The sequence below is a fragment of the Haemaphysalis longicornis genome, unplaced genomic scaffold (genome assembly GCF_048455015.1).
Source record: "Haemaphysalis longicornis isolate Haplotype H1 unplaced genomic scaffold, Haemaphysalis longicornis Haplotype H1 scaffold_13, whole genome shotgun sequence".
Lineage (NCBI taxonomy): Eukaryota > Metazoa > Arthropoda > Arachnida > Ixodida > Ixodidae > Haemaphysalis > Haemaphysalis longicornis.
The window spans coordinates 54,910,464-54,929,909 of record NW_027526233.1 but is presented as its reverse complement, the minus strand read 5'-3'; the positions used below and the strand labels follow the sequence as shown (position 1 = coordinate 54,929,909).

The window sequence follows — 19,446 nt, the reverse complement described above, 5'->3', positions numbered from 1 at the left end:
GAGATGTCCCTGGTTTCATAATCCTCAATTATGGACCCCACAGCCTCTCTTCACGTGTCGACACTGGCGGACTTTTCGTTCTCTGCTCAGTGGTAGATCCCATGCCTCCTTTTGAGACAATCCATTTGTCCGTTCTATGCCCAAAAAATTGTCGATTCCAAGTTTGTCGGCAAGCTTTGTCGCTTTCTCTCACAAAATGCTTCTGGCGAAGCTAACGTCTGCCGCTCTCACTTGCTTGAACCGTTTGAGAATAACCGCGGTCAAGTAGTGCGTGCAACGCACCTCAGGATTGTTTGCATTTGGCGTCGAAGGTTGTGGTGTTTTCCTTCAGTTTCACTTCTTTTAGCTGTAATGGAGTTAAGGGTAGACAGTGGCAGCTCCAGCTTTTTCAGTATCATGTAAAACGGCAGCTTTTCTTCCAGCGAAAATACTTTTCGCTTTTTTGTTGTCATAGACGAGAACAAGCGGACACCTTACCGGCAGACTAGTTTTTGCAATGAGGCGGGTAACAGGAGTCCACACCACACAGCAGCAGACGTGGCAGAAAGGCTCTAAAGTACAGCAAGTGTAAGCAGTGCAAATGGGAGCAGCAACAACGCTACCGTCGACAAGAAAGATGATGATAACAGCCTGCTCAGATAGTTTTTCCCTCTCGCACCAACAGGCCCCCACGTTGTGCAGCTAATCTCGCAGCCAAGTCAAGCCAATCTGCATGAAAAGCCAACACGGCCGTCGATGCCCGTTGGCAAATGGTGATAAAAACATTATTTGAGTAGACTAGTGCGTAGCTGAAAAAAAGGGTATTGAGAGTAGTACACCTTGGGCAATACCTGATCGTCGGAGGCAAAAGATACAAGTTGCCTTCAAATCATTAGTTAATCCTGCCTATTTAGGTTTGTTGCTGTGTTTCATGCAATGGAAAGCTTTTCCGAAACTTCTGTCTCGACCTGTTTCTTTTTTCTTTTTTTTTTTTTCTTGGTGCCAGCTGCTGAAGTTCACCTGAGCAACTGTAGATCAGTTTCGTAGTTCAAGCTTTGTTAAATTGCAATCCTGGTAAGCCCATGTTGCAACTGAACTGGGATGGCAATTTCTCTGCGATTCAGTTCGATTGAAGTTTACCCATTGGTCAGTCCAGAGAACGTTCTCGTGATCCGTCTATGCACTCGGTGCCTGTTACAATCGGCAGGAAAAAAAGATGTGCCCTTTCTAGGGCTTCTTCGAAAGAATGACATCAAGGTTGAGGTCTTCGAGAGTACCGTTGATTACTGCATAAGAGCCCATGTGTGCGTCCTGGAAATGGTAGAGTGGCAGTGGGGCTGCTCCCACGGGAGGGTCGCACTGCCTGCACTGCCCCGGTGCAGTGCAATGCTGACCACGTGCCCTGTCCTTTGCAGCACACCCGTCGTGCCTGCAGTTCACGCCCAACATGACGGTGTCCGTGAAGAAGTACCGCTGGCAGTGCATCGAATGCAAGTCCTGTGGACTGTGCGGAACCTCAGACAACGACGTGAGTACCGCTGGGGCTCCTTTGGTTGTTCTTTTTTGCAAGCTGGGTTAGAAAGAACCCTGGGGCCCATTTGACGGTACGCATAAGGCCTCACTTACAATAAGATGGGAGCTGCCGACTACCGTAAGTCGGAGTCGGCCACGGCAAATAAGTTGGTTGCCGGAAAACCTGACAGAACATTCAAGTTATCCGCATGCTTGTTTGGGTTTTGGCAAACGACTTATTTCGTAGGAAGCACTGAAGTAGGCACACTGCTCTTAATTAAAAGAAACTTCTTTTAATTTTCAAGTAAACTCAGTGAAACTTGTCATTCTTGCTACTTTTTTCCCACTGATTTCGAATATGCCATTATTTTTGCAGCTGGTCAATTAGTTCCCAACATAATTAGAGTATTTTGTCATTTTTGGAGGAACAACAGACGAAACAGTCTTGGTCGTAAAACTGTAATCTTCACATTTTCCAACACTGTGAACCCTGGTGAGTGCAATAAAAGAATCGGTTTTTCGATGCACCGCTTGGAACTAATTTTACGGCTCATTAAACTTTGGTGTCACCAGTGGCAAGGAATCACTTTGAATACTGATTTCAAACATAAAAGTTTAACGAGCTGTAAAATTAGTTCTGGGTGCTGCATCGAAAATGATGCCCTTATTGCACTCACCAGGGTTCATAGTGTTGGAAAATGTCAAGACTGCAGTTCTACGACCAACACTGTTTTTTCTATTGTTCCTCCAAAAAATGACTAATTACAGTTGAACCTCGATGTAATGAAGTCGGTAAAATTCGTAATTTACTTCGTTACATTGAAATTTCGCTACATTGAAATTCGCGGTAAGTGTTCATCCTGGGAAGCGTTTCCTGCAAAAGAAAACGTGGCGCGCATACACGGCTGGCGCACTCTTTCTGTTTCTATCGGAGCTTAATCGTCTACGCGGGCATTAGAGTGAACCTCATGGAGCGTTTTCTCCCCGCAAAAGCGCGCCCCGCAAGCCACAGGCGCGCTGACGCAGCCGCGGAGACAACCCGCGCGATGTGAGTAGCTCCGGCGACCGCTTCCGCTCGCTGAAACGCAACTCGTGGGGCAAACGAGAGGGGCATGCGAGAAAAAAAAGTGGGTTACGTGGGCGAAATTTTCACTGTAAAGCGCCATACGCGCCGCTTACGAAAGCGCCCATCAAAAATCCTCGGCATGTCCGAGCGCTTTGAAGCTCCCGCCATAGGTTGCGCGCCTCCCCATTGGCGAAAGTGGTCAGGCTCCTCCCACTGCCGCGTGCAGCGCGAGTCACTTCCTGGCGCAGAAGCCGCCACCGGCGCGCAATCGCGGACGTGGGTGTGAAAAAAATGCGCGCACAAGGCTCATAAAGATTCTCAAATGCCTGCTGGAACGATGAAACCCAACAAGCATGAGCGAACTTGACCAAAGGGGAAAACGGCGGCATACGGCGGCGGCGGCCCCGCAAGAGGCGATTAGGCTTATCACCACGGAGGATGTTTGATGCGCGCTTTCGTAAGCAGCGCGCATGACATTTTACTGTGAAAATTTCGCTCGCGTTATCCGCTTTTTTTTTTTTTCTCGCGTGCTCCTCTCATTAGCCCCTCGAGTTGCGTTTCAGCGAGCGGTTGGAAGCGGTCGCTGGAGCTATCCACATAGCGCGGGTGGTCTCCGCGGCTGCGTCAGCGCGCCTGTGGCTTGCAGGGCGCGTGTGGAGTTTTTGCGGGGAAAAAACTCTCCATGCGGTTCACGCTGATGCCCTCGTAGACGATTAAGCTCTGACAGAAACAGAAAAAGTGCGCCAGCCGTGTATGCACGCCAGGCAGTTTGTAGGCAAGGGGCTCGCTCACAGGCCCGTGGCTCGCTGCATCCGCGGTATGGGCGGCCCGTGTTGCCGTTCGCCTTTTATTGAGACCCCATTTCGGCGCTTGCGTCTTCCAAAATATACCTCCACAACTTAAATTTCGTGCCTAGTTCTCCATGAAACTTCGTTACATTGAAATTCCGGCAAACGGGACTTCGTTACACAGAGGGTGAAAATGCATGGTGTGCATACACTTGAAGTTACAAAAAATTCCGTGGTTCGTTACATCGAGGGTTTCGTTACATTGAAGTTCGTTACATCGAGGTTTAACTGTATCTCTAATTATTTGGGAAGCATCATTACGCAAAACATCGTTTGCATCCGGAAAAGTGCTGGGGACACTATAAAAAACGAAATCTTTCGAATAAAACAAACGCGTAATTTGTCTTCATGGCTCCTTGAAAGAGTTTGCCAGCTGAGGCCGCTACCTTTTACATTTGCGACAAAGTGTCCGCTTTCACTCGCGCTTGGTACAATGTTGGCAGTGCAGTCTTGCAAAAACTCTCCCATGGTCATGACACCGTCGTCCACAAACTTGCCAGCCGATCTGGCAGCGGCGTCTGAGACCACCGACAGCTTGCTCCACACTCCAGCAACGCCAGCGATGGCTTCGTTGCAAACTCCTCAGGATTTTCGAAGTCATCACTGGCACGCACAAGCAGATCTGAAGCAATTTCGGGTGGTTTCTTCAGTGAAATGTGCCTTGAACCTACTTCAAGAAGTTTAGTCTAAGCTTTTTGCTGATCATTCTGTTGGGACTCTCATGCACTGCGGGGATTTCCGACTTCTCACTACGTTCTACTCTGTTTACGCTTGCCAGCTTCATAGCAAAATGCAAAATTGGCCGCTTTGCGCCAGCTGGAGCCGTCAGATAAGCGTTTCTAGTGCTAGTCACCGCAGCTACACTTCAGAAAAAAAAATCTCGCACATCGCAAATGGCACAAACACTACAAACTGAAAAAAACATTGTGGACGGGCAAGGCAAGAGGCAACTGCGCCAAACCACTTTGAGAGATGTGCTGGTGCATTACCGTGTTTGCACGATTCTAACGCGCACCCTTTTTTGTGAAAATAGGGGTTCAGAAACACCTGCGTGTCACAATCGGACTCAAATCTCAAAAACCTCGAAACCGGAACCGCCCACTCGAAACCGAAACGAAGAAGCTCAACGAATGACGGCCAGCCACATCGCCATCAGTACGAGGAAGTCTTCTTCCGCCCGCTGTCGTCATTTGTTCGCCATTTTTCGTTTTGCAATCGTTCCGGCTGCGTGAATTTGGCGTGTCAAGATTGAAAAGAAATGACGGTTTCATTACGATGCTTTGTTTAAACGCAAAGTAATCATCTCGGCGGAAACGGGAGGAAACCGGGCAGCGTCCCGTGTATTAGGCGCCCCAGAGCCGTGCGTTCGCGATTGGCGAAAACAAAGGGATGACTTTCTGTGGTCAGTGGACAGTGAGAAAGAGCTCTCGGACTGGGACAGCGAGTAGCGTACAGTGCCCGACATCGCATGATTGTGTTTGTGTGTGCCAATTTATGTTCAATTAAATGTTTTGTGCAATTTTGAGGCGTCTGTTCATGGCATGGTTCAGTGTGCGCAGTAGAATCGGCGGCAAGTTACTTTTTTGATTTCCGGGTGTTGAATTCTACTGCGCGTTACAATCGTGCAAATACGGTAAGGGGGAACACTGGTCTTAAAACAACTTCTTTTAATTTTCAAGTAAACTCGGTGAAACTTGTCATTCTTGCTGCTTTTCCCCCCGCTGATTTCGAATATGCCATTATTTTTTCAGCTGGTCAATTAATTCCCAAGATAATTGGAGATAATTACCCATTTTTGGAGGAACAATAGACAAGACAGTGCTGGTCATAAAACCGTAATCTTGATATTTTCCAATACTGCGAACCCTGGCAAATCCAATAATCGAAGCCGTTTTTTGATGCATCGCTTGGAACTAATTTTATAGCCCAATAAACTTTGGTGGCACCAGTGGCAAGGAACCATTTCATTTCCTTTCATTTCATTTCATTTCATTAAGCACAAAATGCATGCAAGTTGCTAGAACTTTTTTTTTTTTTTTGAACAGAAGTCAGGGTGGCTGTGAAGAGGTTCTCTTGCCAACCATTATTCAAGCCAACTTTCTAGCCAAGCATTGACAGTGCTATCTGTCATGGCTGGCACATCCATGAATGATTGAATAGCGACGGCTTTGCCGATCTTAGGAAGCAACTGTGAGGGGTCTGCCCTGTGGTTGTAGTGTTGTACTAGTACAGTAAAACCTGGTTGCAAGAGACACTTGGTTATAAGAGACATTTGAGTGAAAGCAGTTTGGTTGGTTTTCCCACGTTCCCCATGTTAGCAACATTGCATACAAGAGACCTTGGTTACAAGAGACACGTTTTTTGGTTCCCTTGAGTGTCTCTTGTGACGAAGTTTTACTGAACTTGGGTACTTTGCAAGAGCGGTACTAACTGCCACTCGCCTCGTGGCTTTCCTCCCCTTGGTACAGGACCAGCTGCTGTTCTGCGATGACTGTGACCGGGGATACCACATGTACTGCCTGCAGCCGCCCCTCTCCGAGCCGCCCGAAGGTGAGGTGGCAGGGCGTTCACTCGCCTAAACAAACTCGCCTCCCACATTAGCCGTGAAGACTTCTGAATCTGTCCTAACCTTCGCATAATGGATGCGCTTGATATAGTAAAAAGGCATGCTGAAGCAGCATTTCATAGAGAATAGCCAGCAGGTCGTAATTGTTCTCACGGCAGTCCAGTATCGCATGCGCAGTATGTGGTAGCCTTTGGCTGTGCGAGGCGCGAGTCTACTGTTCTGAATGCGCAGTGAACTCGCAGTAGGCGTATGTAGGTACTTCCGCACTCGAGAAGCCTCCACAAGTGTGACTTGCGAAGAAGGGGGGGGGATGTAGCAAGTAAAACTATTTTTCTTATTTATTGGCCAAGTGTAATCAAATTAGAAGAATGTATGTAGTTAACCATCATGACAACAAAACTGAAATCACTTTCACGGTATCTTCCATACTGTATGAGTTACGAGACTAATTACCTTAATTACCTTCACAAAGTCTTCACGAGAGGAACTAATTAGCCAAGAACTCTACAAGATTTTTATGTCAGCGTGATCGGGAACGTCTGCTATGTGCTTAGAAGCTGTTGCGTTATCGCTTTATTGCTTTACGTATCCAGAAAGAAGTTTCCTTTTCGTTGTGACGTGAAACTATTTCTGCTTTTGCAAGGAAGGTCAAACATTTCTTGTTATTTTTTTGTCATACCTAAAGGATATGATCCAATAGTCTAATAGCTTCTCGGCGCGCGGTAGACCTTCCTGATCACACTGACATAACAAGCTTGTCCAGTTGTTGCCTAATTACTTAATTTTGTGGCGACTTTGTGAAGGTAAAATTAGCCTTGTAACTCAAGAAGTATTGAAGATTCCCTGAACGTTATTTAAATTTTGTTGTTAGGATGGTTAGCTGCATAAATCCTCCTCATCTGATTACATTGCGTGCGTAAATGAAAAAGTCGATTTAATTGCCTTGTCTCCCCTTAAACAACTTTGTTTCTTTGTTTTCAGTGGCTCCTAAGCCATGGTAGAAGCTGTTGACGGCATGTTTTCTTTATGCAAGTGCCTGGTGTAGATCTGACCACAGATTTGCGCACGCTCATTTTCAAGTGGTGTGAAATGTGTAGAATAAGTCGGAGCTCCCACCCTGTACAAGGGGTCAGCGTGCCGTTGAAAGGGTAGTGGGGGAAAAAAAAAAGAAGGTCGCGGAAATGCTAACCTCGCACCACAAACATGCGCTGAATACGAGGCTACTTTTGGGAGGAAAAGGTGCATCCATTACTCGAATAATTGTGGTATTTGCACGGCCTAGTGGGCTGGATTCCAGTATTGCCAATGGTGGAAACAGGAGCAGGCATTTCTGTTCTCTGTGGTCGTGAAATTCAATGCATGCCTACTTCACTGTGCAGAAATGCAGTTTTTTGGGGAAAAAATAGCCGCCGCGGTCGCTCAGTTGCTAAGGCATTGTGCTGCTGAGCGCGAGGTCGCGGGTTCGATTCCCAGCCGCAGTGGCCTTCTTTTCTGATGGAGGCGAGAAGCAAAAATGGCCGTGCGTACGAGATTTCAGCGCATGTTAAAGATCCCCAGGTGGCCAGAGTTAACCAGGAGCCCTCCACTATGGCGCGCCTCATCGCCTGCGTTGCGTCGGCCCGTTAAACCCTACACTCAATACAATCACTTAGTTTTGGGGGAAAAACTTGTGGTGGTGTCTTTAACCCTTCATCTTTGCTGTGGGGTGCGAGTCTGTAGTCATAAATGTATTTTGGTTGGCGCAAAAGAGGTAACTTAGTCTATACCGCTGGCAGAAAAAGAGCAGCCGAAACTGAGAGAGAGAGAGAGAGAGAGAGAGAGAGAGAACGAAATGGTTGTGTCGATGCCTCAATTTTTTGTCGTACTGTTTGTGAGCTCAGGTGTTTTCCTACTCCTTTCTGCCCCTGTTCTCACAGTTGGCAAAGAATACGTGCCAAATGATATAAAATGGGAAACGGCTGAAGAGAAGCCACAAAGAAAGGTCACAGCGCAGTTAGTTTTTGTGCTGTTGGGACACTGCTCTTAAAACAGCTCCTTTTAATTTTCAAGTAAACTCTGTGGAACTTGCCAGCCTTGCTGCTTTTTCCCCGCCGATTTCAAATATGCCATTATCTTCTTAGTGAGCCGATTAGTTCCCAAGATAATTAGAGATAATTAGCCATTCTTGGAGGAAGAATAGACAAAACAGTGTTGGTCATGGAACTTTAATCTTTACACTTTGCAATACTATCAACCCTGGGGAGCGCAATAAGAGAATTGGTTCTTTAATACACCACCTGAAACTGATTTTACAGCTTATTCAACTTTGGTGTCTGAAATGGGCACTCGAAATGGTCACGACTTCAAAGTAGACGGCCGCACTGGTTGGCGACAACAGGTTCTGTGCTCCTGACCTGAGAAATGATGGCCTCATTGGCCAGCACACCACGCTCACCACTGTACTCGTCTCTTCGTCAATGTACCCTGTAAAGATTGTGCTTTCTGAAATGCCTGCCATCGGGGACTGAGATCCATTTCACTGGATTTTACCGTCCAGTGGCGACAAAGCCTCATTTGCAGGCAGTTGCCGATGTAGCAGCGGGTATTTCAAATTATCTTTGGCGGAACTCACTGGCGTTTGAAGTAACAGCATTTATCGTGCATAGCCTTCTATGGAGCTTGCATGGACAAAATTGCACAGTTCAAAGTAGGCATAAATGTGAATGGTTGAAGTTGGGATCAATGAGCTTTTGCTGTAGGTGCTGTGACGAGGGTTCCTGCGGTGTGTTCATGTTTCTCACGGCTAAGGCGTGCTGTACGGTGTCTCGCTGTAGCATGCCTCTGCAGGAGTTGGTATTGCGAAAGTGTGGATTTGCATTGGCTTTGTAATTGGCTTGGCCTAGGACACTGTGGTGGCTATGGTGGGGAAATGCGTCGGGTGGTGCAAAAACACCAAGAAATGTTTGTGTTTATGTTGGTGGGGAAAAATCTGCGAAGGGTGGTTACGCTTGTTATTGATGAAAAGCAACAGCTCGAAAGCGCTAGCAAGTCCTTGTGGGTAGAACCTTAAGGTCCAGACTAGAGTGAACACAGCAATCTCGCTGTCCTTATTCCTAATACCAGTTGAGCGGTTGACAGCCTGTGGTACTGATCATAACGGGCAAAGACGTTTCCAACGCCTTGTGAGGTCAACTCCATGAGACCCTGAAACTGGTTGGCATAAGTGCAGGTGGTGTAACTAAACCCACTACCACTGAGGGAGTGGCGCAGTCGACTTGTTTTTGTGAAGGGTGGACAGGATGGGAGTCACAGCGGTGCGGGTTGGCCCACGTAGTGTGCTGTCAGTGTGGAGAGATGGGAGCAGCTTGCATTTTTGGTGTGCGCATTGTAACCGGATTCACTCGTTATATGCGCTATGAGTGTTTTATTTTACCACTGAAAGCGCATGAAAGCGGACGTTGTCCTAGTTGTTCATTGTTATGAGTGGGCTCGAGTGTGGTAATGGATGGCTCTGAATCGGGTGCGGTCAGCGCATGCCCCCATACCCCCCCTCCTGTGTTCCCTCCCCCTTGCCTTGAGGAACTGGGAACACATGTGCCCCTACGATGTGTACCGGTGTCTCGCAAGCGGCGCCTGTCTCGGGGGAGATTGCAGTGCAAAAGTTTGTTCCCCAACATTGTCCTTGTTCTGTGTGTGTGGCCAGCTGCAGTCACCTTTGAACTCTGACCATGTATTTGTCCCCCCTCATCTTGAAAACAGGCGCGGAAAGACGTTGACTGAGAAAAGAAATATGCAGGGCGACGCGCTCGTCCTGCGTATTTCTTTTTCAGTTAACGTCTTTCCACGCCTGTTTTCGAGGTGAATCAACACCAACTCGTCCAACTTTCCATCCTGTAAACTTAATGCATACCTGCCAGGTTTCCCGAATTTTCTGGGAGGCTCCCAAATTTTCATGGTTTTGTACGATTGTACGACCGAAACAAAAATCTCCCGAAAATGCACCCGTCTTCGGCTTAATCCTTTTCCCAGTATGGCCACAATGCGCCGGAGGTATACCTGACAATCCAACTCGACACCATTCGGCATCGTTATCAGTGAAGTGCTTAAAAAGCGTAGTTGGCCATGCGCAGACGGTGAACCTGTTCGTCCCATTGTTACTTTACTGTTTATAGAAACGCAGCGCCGCTGCAACTTTCATTTACGCACGAGCACGACCATTCTGAAGGTTGAGCAAGTCTCCAGTGGTGTAGCTTGTTGTTAGTTTAGACGAAACAACAAAACAGTTCAGTTCCTGCTGTTTTGTATTGCGCTTGCAGTATGTACTATTTCCTCGACTTTCTGAAAAGGGCGGCGTTAGCAGCAATGTCGAACATTTAAGTGGTAGTTTGGGCGAAGAAACAGTTCATTTCTTGCTGTCTTGTAAGTAAATAAAAAAATGTGTGTAAAGTTACCCATTGTGTTGCATTCTGTTGTTGCCCCCCCCCCCCCCCCCCTCTTCCTCCTCCGGTAAGATCTCCCTAATGCCATCCCAGCAAATCTGGCAGGGTATGCTTAATGTCCCCATCCCCTCCCCTCGATTGTTTCAGGGCTGTGGAGCTGCCACCTGTGTGTGGAGGAGTACGGACGAGTGGAGCAGAGACCGCACAATGCATCGCCCTGACCAGCGTGCGTGGTAACAGTGTCTTTACTCCGTGTGTGTACGGCGTAGAGGTGTTCTAGGGGGGTTAGTACCGTATTTTCCGGTCTATAAGTCGCACTTTTGTATAAGTCGCACCCCCCTCAAAACGGCAGCTTTTCCGAAAAGAACATATATAAGTTGCACCGGTGTATAAGATGCATAGGGTTACATGACGCTGTTGTTAATCAGGTATACTCGTAGAGGATCAGTTCGTTAGGAAGCGCGGTGAAAGTACATGGTTGCAGCGGCCACCTCCTCTGAACGCATCCCATGATAAGCAGTGCTAGACTTGTGCATCTACCGTTCAAAGTCTGCACAGAGCTAACTTATCAAAATGGTTGGTTTATTGATACACACAGATGGCAGGTACTTGCAGACGGCGTTTAGCAAAACCATCGAAGCTTTCTTCCTCCGACTCGCTAACAAATAATCCATCAATTTAGACCACACAACCATGTCTCTTAGCGTGCTCTGACATCACGCAGCACACAGGCACCTTTTCGAGCTCGGACCACGCGCGGCCACCACGTACCAAATTTATTCCATACATGAGTCGCACCAGTGGATAAGATGCACCAACGAAAACTTCATAAAAAAAAACTGCGACATACGCCAGAAAATACAGTACTCGACACTTGGGCAGCCGGTCCAGGGTGGGTTCATGCTCAGGTGGGGGGGGTCAGCATCGCGGAGCAGGAAGATATGCGGGACAGGAAACACGGAGCCATTGTGTCGGGCATGGGCGGGCGACGACATGATGTGCACCTCGGAAACCATTGTGGACTGCAAAGCTTTGTAGCTGAAACAAAGGAGAGGGAAGCAGCACCTGGTAGGCAAAGGTCAATTCATTCCAGGGCTGCGTAGTGCAATGCCATCCACGGTGGCCACGCAGTCTCTTCTCCCGCGACAGATACACCGGTAGCTCAACTCGTCCAAACCGCTTGTGACACATCATCTTGCAGTCTTAGAAGTGGCGTTTTCTCCCCCTGTCTTATTATTACTCTGCAGTCATCGGTAGAAGGGCAGAGCACAGGTTCACACACACACACTGCTCGTGCTCCATCCTTTCGCACCACTGCTGCTGCCGCTTCTACTTCTACGACCAAGATTTCCTTCCTAGTTGTTCCAGAAACTTTGTTACATTGAAATTTCGGCAAACAGAATTCCGTTATACAGGGGGTGAAAATGCATGGTGTATATGCACTCAAACTTGGAAAAAGTTCTGTGGTTCGTTACATCGAGGGTTTTGTTGCATTGAAGCTCGTGACATCGAGGTTTGACTATAGCTATTCTTTTTCTCCGGCATTGCTGTGGGAGGCTGTGCACGTGGTGTCTCCATTCTGCTCAAAAGCGTGAACCTCAGGAGCACGTTTTCCTTAGCAATGGGAGAGACCGGCAGACCGTTTCCACTGTCTAAGTTTGATGACAGAAAGGACTATCAAAAAGTGTGGTTGATCCCTTTCTCATAGGAATTGGTAAAATACGAAAGGGAGATGTTCCTTCACAGGAACATTTGAATGTTTACTCTGCATCAAAGTGAACTTGCACATCGCTGTTTAGATTTCGTCGGTATGGCACCCTCACTTATCAACATTAGACACTGGATGCACATGTATACACTCCGTAAGCCCAAATGAAACCACACACACTCGGAAACCGTGTGGACGAAACCAAACGGGTGGCCAAAAAATCGTTTCGTGACCTCTTGGTCCAGTGCAGTGAAAGAGCATGATCTGTGGCACTGGCTTGAGGGTGTGCTTGGCGAGCGACAATCTGCTGGCGTGTCGCTTTCGCAAATGTGCGATCACTGCATCCCTGCTCTGTGGAGCGTAAGGCAGATGGTTGCGTTGCGACGAGCTGAGCTGGCACCAACTGTCGGCACTCTTTAGCATCGTGATGCACTAGTTCAGTTCACCCTCTCTTAGATGGCAGCACCATCGAAAAGGAGGAGGTTATAGGAATGATATATGGCGCGTTCATTCAGCTGTCCGAGCTCCAGCTCGTAGCGGAGTCGGTAAAGCTCCTGGCACCTCCCGTTGCAGCGACGGAGCACCAGGCTTGAATCCTGGCGCAGCCGCGTTTTTCTGGTGATGTCATTTTCGTGACGGATACAACGCCAGTCAGATCTTTGTGGATCCTGGCATAAAACACTTTCATGTTGAAAATTAGGCCGCAAGGCTTGCGGCCTCTTCTTCATCCCTTCCATTTTGCCTTGTGGCGGGAAATGAGGCGATGATCATCTTTAACATTCTATTTGGGTGTTTAAGTTGTGGAGGTCAGGCAGTCGTCGACGCTGTGAATCTCTCAATGGGATAATTGGGGCACTCACCTTGTGCAGGCTGTCCACTCTCCATGGACAGAAGTGTGAGTGAAGGCATCGACACTCGCTTTGCCATTTGCACGAAATTGCCGAATGACGGGCAGTGTGGGATCAGCTGCATAGCCCTAGTGTAATGCTTCGGGAAATCTTTTGGGAAACATGAGTGTTGCCCTTAAGAGGGGACACTGCTCTTAGAAAAACTTTTTAAATCTTTAAGTAAACTCTGTGAAACTTGCCACTCTTGGTGCTCTACCCCCACTCATTTCAAATATGGCATTATTTTTTTAGTTGGTGAGTTAGTTCCCGAGATAATTGGAGGTGCTGTAACTATTTTTGGAGGAACAATAGACAAAACAGTGTTGGTCACAAAAACCATAATCTTCACATTTTCCAACACTACGAACACTGGTGAGTGCAATAAGACAATCAGTTTTTTGATGCACCACTTGGAACTAACTTTACAGCTCATTAAACTTCGGCGGCACCAGTGGCAAGGAACCATTTTCAGTGCAGATTTCAAACACTGAAGTTTAATGAGCTGTAAAATTAGTTCCATGCAAATTATTTCCATGCGATGCATAAAGAAACTGATTGTCTTGCACCCACCAGGGTTCATAGTGTTCGAAGATGTAAAGATTACAGTTTTATGACTAACACAGTTTTGTCTATTGTTCCTCCAAAAATGGTTAATTACCTATAATTATCTTGGGAACTAATTGACCAACTAAAAAATAATGCCATATTTGAAATCATTGGGGAAAAAGCACCAACACTGGCAATTTTCACAGAGGTTACTTAAAAATTAAAAGAAATAGTTTTAAGAGCCATGTCCCCCCTTAAAGGGACCCTGCAACACTCTTTGATCACTGCAAATAAACCTGCACGGCGCTTAGCTTACACTACCAAAAATATCTGAGCCAAATATTCCAAGCGCACGTGAAGCGGTGAGTGTGCAAATCGCTCTGAAAGACGCGGGAAAACCAACTGCGCTCCCTTCAGTTCTCCTCATTATGCACCCATGGCATGGCCTAAACGACGTCATTTGGGCCATGGCTGTCCTATTTGCTGTCGCTGGTCAACTTTGCGGCTAATTTCTTGCATTTCCTGTGACGATCCCCCGTCGTCAGCGCTGTGTACGAACCTCTTCTATGCCTGAACCTGTAGGAACAGTTTTGCCGTTTCTTTTGTGTTTTGAGTGTGCGCGGAGTTTGAGCGATGAGCTCAATGCTTCCTTTTCAACGGGACCACTCGACTACAAACGCTTATTGCTTCAAAAACGCCCTACCAGCCCGAGCGCGCACTTGCGAGCAGGCACCCATGCTTGCTTTTTTGTGGCACCAGACCGGAAATAGGCCCCTTCGCGTTGCGGAGAAAAGGAGAAAACTCTCCGGCCTGTGATATATCAAAGGCCGTGGAAGAAAACGCTGCAAGCCGCCCCCCCTCTCCGGGAAAGAGTGCGTAGCTTTCGCCGCGTTGTCCGCGGTCAAGTTGAGAGGGATTGATTATGCGTGATTTCTCATCGCGTGTAGTTTCGGTGATAGTGAACGGATTTTCGTAATTCTTGCTGGATTCGATTGCTGGGACAATAGACTACCCCAAAATACATTCCGAGTAGTCGATGGTATGTGCTGCAGGGCCCCTTTAGCACTGTAACTTTAGTTGAAGTCTGTGAAAACATCACTATGAAGGAAAGGGTCAGGCCTGAGGTGCAGTTCTTGTATCTGTATCTGGGTAACAAGTAATTTCACTCTAGTACCTGTATGTGTGAAACTCTGTGGTTTACATTGGCAGTTGATTTTTGGTTAGCAAAGCAAACAAAATCACAACAGTGATGCCGTGCACGTGTTTGGCGTGTACAACTCTGAATGTTTTGGTTGTCTGATGTCATCCTTCGCCAAGATGTTGTGGAAACAAAAAAGTCCCAAGAAAGTGTTTTGTTGGCAAGGAAACCTTTGTGCATTTCGTTGTATGGGCAATCGGTGAGGGGGCCGGATATCTTCCAATATACAGTGTAGACCGCTTATAACATATGTCGCGGGAGCCGCAAAAATCCGCACTATAAGCGGTACCGCACTATAACCAAAACATGCGCGAATCCAACCACATCGCAACCTAACTCTCAAATCGTCCTTTATTTATCATCCCTCAAACAGACGGCACTTAAAAGCAAAGGCCTGGTCTTTATATCGTATTTTTTATTTTCATCAGCCGCTGCAGGGTCACTGCAAGCGCGGTGTTACAAACAGCGAGGTACGTCTTTAACTTCCGTTGTGTTTGTGTTTTGGAGGATCGTGGCTGCGTTTTTAGCGTCTCTGAACAGATGCCACGGAACGTAATAAGAACCCCAGGGGCACTTTTTTTTTTTTTTACCCCACCTTCACGATGCCGATGCCGATGTTCACGAAGCCGAAGGCGGCTGCTTATCAGCGCAGCGTACTGGTGGGGGGAATCTTCGGCTTCGCGCGGCTCGCTTGTTCGGAAAGGGAAAGAGCGGTGGCTTATCGTCTTATCAGCACAACGTTCAAAAGCGTGAACCGCATGAAGCGATTGCAGATTGCAGTGCACGCATGGAACATGCAGTGCACGCCGCAGGCGCGGCGACGCCGGCCTACTGGCGTGGTGTGCGGCGCGTTAAGAGGCGGCAACATGGCGTCGGCCCTGGCTGCGAAGTGGTGCGGGCAGCTCCAGCGACCGCTTCTAACTGCTCGCTGAAATGCCGCACGAAGCGCAAGCGAGGGTGCTCACGCAAGAAAAGCGCTGCTAATATGGGCGAAAAGAGGAATATAAACTTCCATTCACGTTGCTTGTGAAAGCGCCCATCAAGAAACACCGCGGTGGTAGGCCTAAACATCTCCGACGCTGCCAGCCGGCTTCTCGGAGCGTTTCGGATCTCCGGCCATTACGTGCGCCTCTCCCCATTGGTGCAAGTCATCAGGCTCCTTCCACTGCCACGTGAAGAAGCCACCGCGAGCGCAAAATCGTCGACACGAGCGTGAAAAAAAAAAAAAAAAAAAGCTGACGTGCACGAATCGTGTGCGAAAACGGGCCATGCGGTTCACGCTTAATAGAAACAAGTTTATAAGCCGCGCGCGAACGGGGATGGGGGTCGCTATCTTCCGAGGTGCGTCAAGCAAGGTCAGTTGTGGTTCCTATTAAAGGGTGCCTATTCTTTTCTTGTGTGTCGAAGTTAGAGGAGAGCAAGGGGTGCGCGCTGCGTTAGATGGCCGATTTCATCCTTTCTTTTGCTACCCTAAAACGATGCCCCAGCTGCACCGGTCGACCAGCAGTCCCGCCAGAAAACCGCACTATAAACGCTATTGTGCTTCGGCCAACCGCATTCTAAGCGGTATGCTTATGCATTGAGTTCTATGGGAGGTGAACCGGTGGTCACAAAAACCCGCGTTATATCCGGTCCCGCACTATAAGCGGTTGCGTTATAAATGGTCTACACTGTAGTGTAAGTTTGGTTCGAGTGGATGTTGCTACAACAGGATGTGATTGAACTTCGGAGATATGCGAAGTTTCTCAGTACTGCTTTTGGCTTTGAATAGTGCTAGTTTATATTCTATTCGAGGCCACATCAAACACTTAGTATTGCTTGTATATCTTTAAATTCCAATTGAACTAAAATTTAGGATGACTCAGCGAGCAGTGGAACGGAAGATGATAGGTGTAGCGGAGCGGGTCAAGGAACAAACACGTGTTAAGGGTGTATTAGTACAAATTAAGAAGAAATGGACGTGGGCGGGGCATGTAGTGCGAAGGCAAGATAACCGTTGGTCATTCAGGGTAACAGAGTGGATCCCTAGAGCAGGCAAGCGTGGCAGGGGGTGGCAGAAAGTTAGATGAGCAGATTGGATCAAGAAGTTCGCGGGGATAAATTGGTCGCAGTTAGAATAATGGGAGAGGCCTTTGCCCTGCAGTGGGTGTAGATAGGCTGGTGGTGATGATGGTGATCTTTAAATTTTGAACGTTTGCACAGCCCTGTAATACAGTCGAACCTCATTTTAAAGGGACACTGAAGTGAATTTGTCAAGCTCCCGTTTTTGCTTGCACTGCGTAGACTGGCTCAAATTAGCACACTTTTCATCGTTTATCCGGTTGACAAATCGGTAATTATTTTACAAAGCGCGAAAGAAGAAAAACTACCATGCGCGGTGCGGCGGCGGCCGCACCAACTAAGGCTGTGACGTTGAGAGGAGGGGCGCCGTGATTGGACGATGCCCAAGGTTAGCAATCAAACAAGTTTCGGTTTCGGTTCTGTAAAACATAACCAATGGTGTTTTGGATGGGCATTCTCAATATCTCAGTAATCATCGTACCGCGCTTCTGCCATGTTGTCGGCTGTAAAATGCACAAGATAAGCCTCCCAGGACGGCTTGTAGTCGTAGCATTCACTAGCCGAGACCTACGCAATGCATGAACGCCCTCCGCGTACCCGCAGCCGCCCAAATGTCATGCGCTTTACCCCCATATTTGGAGCTTGCCTCCCTCATGCCTGTATTGTAAAAAGCGTGTTCGCACCAGGCCAAGGGTCTGTTCATTCTGGCCTGTGCCCACTGCCTGCAAGCAGTCGGGGCTTATGGCAACAGCACGCCAACGAGAACTCGCTAGCGCGCCAGTGCCAGCCTGCGCGCGTTCTGTGAAATAGTTCGTGTAGCCATGAACGTTGCGGCCCAAAAAAAGGTGAACTCAATATAGAAAACATCGGCGGAAAACAAAAAAGTTAACTTGCAAAAAAAAAGCACGTACCCGCGGGGATTCGAACTCGTGACTTGCAAAACATTTGCGGTGACATACCTAACGCCCCAGACCACTGAGCCACGGAGCGGGACGCGAAGGCATTGCTAATATAGGGTATATATTGTATAACCGGTTTACACTTTTATTTAGTTTTGGCATTTCAAGCAGCTTAGGTGACTATTTGTTGTACTGCACTCGTGCAGTAAGCGTCGCCCGAGTTTCCACAATAGCTCACGTCTAGCAATTGCATTTCGTAGACGGAAAAGCGTTCGCAGATGCGTAGTCGTGCTGCTGACCGCTGTGCTTGTTCGCCCAGCGCAAAAAAGTGTTTCCCGCGCCCTAGTTTTACGCTGTACGGTAAAAATATCAGTTGATTTTATTTCCTTAGTACCTATATTGACTTCGCTGACTCTTCTCCCGCCTTCAAGAGGCCTTATATTTTCCTACTGGCGTACCAGTCAGCGAAGCGTCGCATGTGCGCTTGTGCAGCGCTTGTGTGAAGCGACCTTGACTTGGAGCTAGATACAGTGTACAAACAAACCAAGTAAAGAAAGGCACATTCTTCCATTCACAAACGTGTCCTGGCTTCGTTTCAACTAAGCGACCAAGCAATTTTTTTTAACCTCCTTGATTGCGACGACCCGCCGGCGGACGAAACGCTGGGCCGACTGACTCTGTCTGAAGGCCGGGGAGCCGTGCAGTAGCGCAGCCAATTGCCAGCTCATCCCCTCCTGACGTCACACGAAAACGCCACAGAAAATGGGCGAGCGTAAAGAGAGGAGGACAGCATTTTCGAATTAGTTTTTCTACTAAATAAAATCACGTAAACGCGCCTAGAGTGGTCGAAACATGGCCTGGGGACTCCGGACTACAATTTGCGCTAGTAATCCCGCAATGTTTACATATCACTTCAGTGTCCCTTTAATGAAGTGGTGTCAAGACAGCAAATTAGTTTGTTATAACGACATTCTTTGTAACTGTAGAGGTTGAAGTCGGCCATAACAAATCGACAATCTGGCTTGTGCAAAAATACTTGATACAAGGCTTCGAACTTTTACCTTTCTCCTTGTTGCATTTTGAGCTCAATGAACTGGAACACGAGCAGTGAAATTACAACAGAACAAAGTTCACTTGAGAAAAGAGGCCTGTGTCCTCATTTATTTGATGAAGGATGTCATTTTCATATCATGGCTACTCACAGAACTCAGCGGGATGGAGTTTTCCACAGTGTCCACGAACAAAAGGGCCTTAACCCTTCTGCGGTTTGGGATGCCAGAGGGTTTTTCCAAGTAGCTTTTCAGCCTCCGGGTCAAATATTTCTTCATTATATCCGATATCAGGCACAGCTCTCATGGCTTCAGTTTCATTACATAGAAGAATAAATGCCATTGAAATAAAGCGTGACCAACCAAAGATTGTATTTAGTTTGCTATAGCTGATAGTTTGCTATATCAGTGTTCGTTATAACGAGGTTCAACTGTATATCCGTTTACTTGCCAAGATAGTGCTCTTAAAGCCATTTTCATAACTGCCAAAGACCTGTAGTGTGATCCAGTGAGGGCATGAAGTCAGCCTGACATTTAGTAGATGGCAGCGAGGAACTGGCAAGAGCAATACTGTGGGCATTCTCCTGACAAATGTGGGCGCTTTTTCACGTGTTGCTTAGCGGTGGAGGAAAGTGTGAACGTACTGAACCCTGTTTTTTTTTTTTTTTTTTTTTTCAAACTGCGGATCTGGAGGTTTTCCGTGTGAACA

At 47.6% G+C, this 19,446-nt stretch overlaps 1 protein-coding gene across 1 annotated transcript in view; it reads left to right on the top strand.

Annotated features, from left to right (window-relative positions):
* Positions 1–10,689, top strand: part of D4 (double PHD fingers d4) — a 42,066-nt gene extending 31,377 nt beyond the window's left edge. The window contains exons 8-10 of the mRNA XM_077694795.1: positions 1,395–1,507; positions 5,874–5,955; positions 10,537–10,689. Of these exons, the coding sequence (XP_077550921.1) occupies positions 1,395–1,507; positions 5,874–5,955; positions 10,537–10,610 (269 nt within the window). The 3' untranslated portion in view covers positions 10,611–10,689. The remainder of the gene's footprint in view (positions 1–1,394; positions 1,508–5,873; positions 5,956–10,536) is intronic.
* Positions 10,690–19,446: the final 8,757 nt, after the last annotated feature.